This window comes from Fopius arisanus, unplaced genomic scaffold (genome assembly GCF_000806365.1).
Source record: "Fopius arisanus strain USDA-PBARC FA_bdor unplaced genomic scaffold, ASM80636v1 scaffold00030, whole genome shotgun sequence".
In the NCBI taxonomy this organism is placed as follows: Eukaryota; Metazoa; Arthropoda; class Insecta; order Hymenoptera; family Braconidae; genus Fopius; species Fopius arisanus.
Genome location: NW_011887769.1, coordinates 620,871 through 628,356, shown reverse-complemented (window position 1 = coordinate 628,356; position 7,486 = coordinate 620,871). Strand labels below are relative to the sequence as shown.

The 7,486-nt window shown below is 37.0% G+C and overlaps 1 protein-coding gene across 10 annotated transcripts in view; it reads left to right on the top strand.

Annotated features, from left to right (window-relative positions):
- Nucleotides 1-7,486, top strand: part of Sema5c (Semaphorin 5c) — a 72,757-nt gene that overhangs the window by 49,979 nt on the left and 15,292 nt on the right. For all 10 annotated transcript variants that reach the window (XM_011302981.1, XM_011302987.1, XM_011302985.1 and 7 more), the window contains exon 3: nt 2,285-2,384. In XM_011302981.1, coding sequence (XP_011301283.1) covers nt 2,285-2,384 — 100 coding nt within the window. The remainder of the gene's footprint in view (nt 1-2,284; nt 2,385-7,486) is intronic.

The following is a 7,486-nucleotide window of genomic DNA, read 5'->3' as shown; positions in this document are numbered from 1 at the left end:
GACTTGACGATTTGTTTGGCATTCCAATTATGCAACATTGTTTTAATTAGGCGTATCTGTGCGGGTGGTGATTTATTTTATTGGAATGCAGGTGCCCCGAGCCAAATTCTATGGAAATTTTACCTTAACTTCTTAGATTTTTTTTTTCAAGAATTCAATATGGAAGCGGTGAAGCGTTTCAATTGATTTAAAACTGTTCGGTTTTAACAGTACATTCTAAAAATTAATAATTTCTGATCAGTCAAGAAATAACTTCTGACAAGTATACTTTATACTTGTTAGAAGAATATTTTGTATTCTTCATAAGTTAGAAAGTAATTGAAGGTAAATGTTTATGGCATTCAACGCGATTCTAAATTATTAGAAATTTTTCGAAATTGCTTGGAAGAAATCAGAAAGAAAAAGAACCGCTGAGAGAATTCACATTTCAAGTATAGACATTCATCAGTTTCCCCTCGCAGCAGGATTGAAATTTCACAACTCGATTCAATTTTCAATGGAACATGAGTATTCAGAAACAAGATATGATATACATTTTGTTATCTTATTTTTTTAAATAAGTCATCAACTTCATGTAACTTTTTTGTTTTTTTTTCAATTTGGAATTATAAAGCATTCCTCTCCGCCTCCACTCTCCAAAATTTTTAGTTAAAATTGCAAAATCCGAATACACCGAGTAGAACTGGAAATTACGGATATAAGGAAGTATAATAGGTATCCTCATTAATAAACGTACTTGCCACAGGTATTTTCTTGCTTTTTCAACTATAAACTGACAAAAGTTCAATCCAAAACTATTAAAAAGTAGGGGATACCAAAAAATACTCCATTTTCTATCATCTCCAAAGAGAATTCATAAATATTCGTTATTAAAATCCCAAAGTCAAACAGAAACATCTGAAAATATTCTCTCTAGACCCTGTCGATGAGATTGTGCGGTAAAAACCCTTTAGCCGTCTCGCAAATGAATATTTCATCCTTCCCGCATAAAAGATCAGCACCACAATTCCCGGGAAATCTCCTGACCACTGGAAAAACCATGAATCAAAGGGAAGTTGACGTTTACCAAGAAAGAGGCTTCGAGACTACATTAACGCATCCACCCATCGAAAATAAGGAAAAAAAGTCTGTAGAGTCGAGTAGAAACGAGTTGACTCCGGTCGTTAGTTGGGGAATTGATACGTGCCAGGCATGTATGGATGTCGGGTGGTTAAATTTTTCTAGCTAAAAACCTCAACTCTCAAACATGGACGAAACGACTAGTGGAATCGATGGTTTTGCTTTACGAGTGACCTGTCTCTCATTTTCCTCTCTTCCGATGGCTCGTTACATCTCCTCCCTTCTCCCTCCATATAAGGGGTGGGAAGGGGCGGAAGGAGGGGGAGGGAGGCATGTGGAGATGAAGGGGGTATAAGGGTGTAATACATGTGCTCTGTAAAACGAGTACAGGCGAGGATATTTACATCGTCCTTCACCAGGAAAACCAGGCTCATCTCTCCTTCATTCTCATTTTACTCCCTCCACATCGTCACTGTCTTTTATTTTTCTTTCTCACTCCTTGGAGACATTTAACGCCCCTGTAACACAGGCATTTTGTATACCGACGAGGAGGAGAGAGAGTGAAAAGGTATATATAACCCAGGATATGGGAATGGCAATCGCAATGCATGTGATAAACCCGGTTGGAGACCTCAGGAGGGAGTTGTTGCTTTATGGAATGGAGATTGCCTCTTTTCGGTTCGAGGGCTCTCGTTTATTGAGCTTCATGATTTTGGTTTAATGATTTGTTTTATGACTGATAACAATAGCTATCGTTTTATGGGGCTTTGACGTTTAATGAGACTTTTTTCTATATTCGTTTAGTGGAAAAGTTTATTTTACTGTTGCAAAAAACATTTTCTCGAGCGAGGGAAATCAATTCTTTTCCGGGTTTATTCTTGGGGATTGAAATAAAAAAACGGATCGTCAAGGATGATTCGACTATCGATAGAACATTGAATCGATAGGGGCACAATGTAGTTCCAATTATTGGAAAGGTGGAAAAGCACTTGGGATTTTGGACTGAAGATTCGTTCTACTGCATGCGAAATGAGACGAATTTTATAGTTTTGTTGAAGATCGATTGATCTTATCTGTTGATCTATTGATTTTCGGAAGAATTCTTGGAGGATCTTTTTTATTAAAAGTATAATCAGCGAGAAGAAAGTCCTTTATTTGGTTTTTTATCTTAAATCGATAGTTTTCGAAATATATTAATATATAAATAAATTATGCATTTTTCCAGATTTGGTAGAGAGGAGCAGCCTCTTTTACGACGAAGGAGTGACGACGTACTCTCAACTTCTCTTTGACGTCGCCAGACAGCAGGTCGTTGTGGGTGCAAGGTAATTAACCACCTGATATCAAATATTCAGCGTTAATGATCTGAAATAGTACCGACACGGATAATTCAACTGGCTCTCACCAATCAGAACCCCCCGGCTTATCCGCAACAAGTCGCGATTAATTTCGAGGATATTCCGGGGTTAAACTGCGACAACATAGTCATTCTAATGATACCTGATTAATTAAATTTTATTTGATGTTTGCCGCACTAGTCACCCGCTTATGGCACACTCAGCGAGAAAATTCTCAATTAAAAAATCAGTTCGCTGATTTTATCTCGAGATTAGATTCGTGCCTATTTGCGAAATGTATATTAATTATACGTGCATATATTCTGGAAAAAAATACAATATATCAGATATTTGCTGAATATATGTGAGCACATAATATACACTGCACGCACATATTCGGTATATATCTGATATATACATGAAATATATTCGCAGAAGAAAATGCAATATATCAAATAGATGTAATATATTCTGCACGATGTGCAAAAAAATTCGGAGGTGATGCGCAAAATGATCTTTGAGTGCGTAAAGTGTAACTTTACACACCTCCTTGATTTTTATGCACTGCGTGCACAAAAAGAAAACCTTTCACCCCCACTACGGTTCCGAACAATGAATCAGCAGGGATATCCCAACAAATGTTGCGTGTGCGTGCTGAAAGGCGGTTCTTTACGCACTTGTGACACAATATACTATTTTCGTAAGAGTGGACAGCTAGAGGGATTGCCTCAACTGTTCCAACTAGACCAAAATCCTGGTGCGAAAAAAAAGAACTAGAAGGACGTTCATTGGTCCACCAGAAAAAAAACTTGAATCAAGTATATTTTATACTTAGTTCAAGTATATATAGGCTTTATGTCAAATAAGATATTGGAATTCCGGAAAAATCCATGTTTCATCCGTATTACCATTGGAAATCGCCTATGGTATAGGACCAAGGATAGAATATATTTAAAACAAGTATAATAATGTATTTATTTTACGTATATTAATATACTTGATTCTATTTTTTTTTCGTCTGCGTTAGTAATCGTGAATTTCAGTGGGTCTGACCGGCCCGTTAGAATGACCGTACCAATAACTTGCCGATTTTATTCATTTCTCCGAAGTCTCTTCATTATACACATATATAGATTCATATAAAAATACGCAAAAAATGAAAAAATATCACGAAAAAAAGTTAACAGACAATTTTTTCATAAGTCACATAAGACCTTTTCACTGGATCGGTAATCACAAATCATTTATAAAAAGCAAAGCAAAAAATGGCGAAAATATTTTTTATAAATATGTTTTTTTCCGGGAAAATTGGAGAACTGTTGCAGTTAATTATTCAAATATCTGATCTGCTCTAAGTGACATCAAGGCCCTTCGATTGCGTCATCAATGGCCTTGATTACATCATAACTTTAGGAGATATTATCAACCAAAATTTTCGGTTATACTTGCCTAGATGACACGCTCGCATACACACACACACGAACACCTACACACACATGAACACATCGCTTTGAAAATAATCGGAAAATGTTGGGACGACCTTGAATCGTCAAGATACAGTGAAGATATGATTTGAAATTCTTATGGTGATTACAACTATATTATTTACTTGTCTCCCCAGGAAGTTAATAAAAATTATTGACTCCCTATATTTGCTTCATATAGATCGGATTGTGAAGATTTTCATTGTTTAGGGCGATTGAAATATAATAAGTTGTCCAGGAGTCGTGATCGTGATTCATATCTTTGAATAAAAAAAAATGGCGGTTGAAGAAATCGTAAAGATTCCTGTCGATGTCCCATAAATTCAACAAAACGTTCCACTGCAATCCACCATTATCTTCCATTTTCCTATGACCCCCGGTGTGCGGAGACAAACGGTCGCCGCAATCACGATAACCATTTATCGCACCAACGCATCCCCGTCAACGATTCAGTGGGAATGGAAATAACAAAAATCGATTAAAAGAATGAGAATGGAGTGGAGGATAGTGTTATAACACAATTGAGATTGGAATTTTCGCGGGGCATTCTCATGTTCTTTATCTGGGTATTGTCGTGGGGTTGTTGACCCTATTGATGGTAACTGTGGATTGAGGGAGTGGAATTAGTGCCGATCGGTTGTATTTTCATGAGCGGAAAGGGAAATACGGAAGTGATTTGGATTCGATGACGTCGGGGAGGCGATTTTATTGGTGGAAGTTGTTCTCCAGGCACTTTGCCAAGTGCAGACTGTTTCAGACTTGTGGGGTTTAACGTTCATTCGGTTCAGCGCTATTCGACGTTTGTGCCTCGAATAGATTTTCTTATACTGCCGATGGCAATTTTATGGCGGTTTGTGCTAGACAAAACATGATGATTGTTTCGTTTTTTGGGAAATTTCTCGGCATGAAAAATTTGGAAAAGTGCCAAATTTAGGGATGACTTGCGGGAATTTCCACGGTATTATATGAAATACAGAAGAAGAATCCCAAGGGTATTGCAACTTTGTTGTTCTCTTATCTAAGTAAACTTCAGATATTTTTAATGAATGTTATTAAAAGGTTTTTAACTTTACGAAAAAATTTTCAAAGGGGTTTTTCCGAAAATTGATGATGAAAAATTGCATGGAATTATTATAATTGTAGTATCACTGGTAAAAATTCCCGACATTTTCACAATTTATCAGTTTTATATGAGCCTGAAAATAATGAATTATCAGGATATAAAAAATTAAACTGATTCGTCAGTCAAGAATTCTCCAGAAATTTAATTTCACTTTATCGTTGTCAAGAATTTCAAGTGTAATTCCCTAACAGTTATTTCTTTCGTAATGAATTATAAATCGACGCTGTTAATTTATTATTTGCGTTGGTCTAGCGAAAAAAGGAGCAATTCTTCTTCACTTCTGGTAGAAAGGTTGAATATCCTGGGAGAAGATTCATGTGACTACTGGGTAGACAATGGCTCCCCAGTGATATGAGACCGCCGCGTGGGTCGACATTGTACGAGAAAGAGGTGAAACGAATCACCCGTTTGGTGAAAAAAAAAGGGGATGGGAGAGGTGACGTTAAATTTAATTTACACCAGTGGTACGAGATATCCGGCCAATGCGTATATCACCGACGACGGGGAATAATTTTCGCAAATGAAGCGTGAGCTTTGTGGGAGATAGGTGAAATTATTGTGGCGAAATTGTACTTGGAATCCGTATGGAGGACAATTTTGTTTATTCGGTGATAATTGTCAAGAGCTTTGAATCACGGCGACTCTCGTAATTCTTGGGATTATGGCGGGAGGAAGGTCCATCAGAGGCTTCTCGACTGGTTTTCCAAGGTGAGATGGGAAAAACTCGGTGGAACATCCTGTAAGTGGTTTACATGCTGCAAAGTCGTAATCCTCTTACAACTTTTCCGAGATTCATTCCCGGGAGCCTTGATTCTCTTGAAATAGACGAATGTTTATATTTGCCTTGGCATCGCGGTCATTAGTACGTGAAGAACTGATGAGTTCATTAGCAATAACTTTCAGAGACTCTCTTCATTTTGACGAAAAAAGTTGAGGCTTGTTAATTTATCTCGGAAACTATTGATACGAGTAAAAATGCTTGGAGAACTTTTTTGAAGCGGATTAAATTCCTGATAAAAAACGTCTTTTCATAGTTTCGCCGGAGATCAAATTGGATGAGTTTTCATTGGAACTTTCCTCAGATTAAAAAAAATATGTCTAAAGTAGGCATTTAGGACGAAAAATCATCGCTCGTTTTTTCTACAGATAAATATGTTCAGTCAAAGATTGATCGAAATAGGTGATAGATTGCGTTTCATGACTTTTTTCTTGAATATAAGAGATACTGGAGGAAAATCACAACGATTTAAAGACAACTGGGAAAAAGAAAAACCAAGTGTATCGGAAAAATCTTGGTATTCCCTCCCACTCATCGACTGATATGGCCAGCGAGCGTGGGATCGCATTTTCATAGGGTTAAAAAAACTACCCAAAGAAAATGCGAAGCGTCTTTCCACTTCCGCAAGTGACATGGAGAGAACGAATGGCAACTGTGGCTAGAACAATAAAGCTCGCCCACACGGGGTTCATTAAGAAACCGAGGAAAAAATACCGGAGCAAAACGAGTACTGCACTGGATAAATTTTGATTGAGTTTACGACGATTATTAACGTCCACTCGTTGATTTAATGAACATGCCGAGTCAATCATTAAATTGTATCATAATCGAGAGGGCCTATTCATCAGAATTTCACGAACGAAACTTCCATAATTACCAGAGATAATTGGGAAATTTTCTCGACTGTTAAATGAGTTTAATGTGGTTTTAATTGATGAATAAGGATTGCACTGAGAAAAAAAATCTGCCTGCGCGGTGATGGAATCAAATTAGCACGAAATAAAGAATCATAATCACAGAAACGAATGTCAAGTGAAGAGAGACGTTACGAGCTGTAGAATAAGACAATTTAACGTTTTAAATTCTGAACTCAATCCTTATAACAGCGCAGCCTCGATCCACCCACAGTTTAAACCAGATTTGCATTTAATTTGCTCCATCTCAATCCCTGACACCGTAAACGTAAATGTAAATCTCACAATCTTGCCGGAGAGACTATTTCCATTTTTTGTCGTGTCTTTATTTTAACATTTTGTGGGGGAGAGCTTCTGTTGGAGGTTTTCAGTATTTTTTTTCATGAATACGAGGATCACTGAATATTTTGCATGATGTCATTGAAGATTTGAGAGGATAATTGAAGAAGTTTTCGCTGCTATCACTGCGCTTGAGACTGCACGCCCTCGTCTTTCTATTAATATCCTAGTATTATTAACCAACATCCCACGTTTCGATGAAATCGAGGGGTCCAGGAACTCGAGAGACTTCACTTCTTCCATGTCCGAATGTTGAAGGAAATTTACAATAACAATCCATGTCTATTTAATGTTTATTTTTAAAAATATGGTTGTCGGACTTGATTAATCCGTTAAAATTTCCCAAGAAAAAATTTTACTGTGGACATTTTCCCTCGAGAGAATGCCTTTAGAAGAATTTTACCCCCGTATATCATTATTTTTTGTATTATCTGGTATTATAAATATCAGAT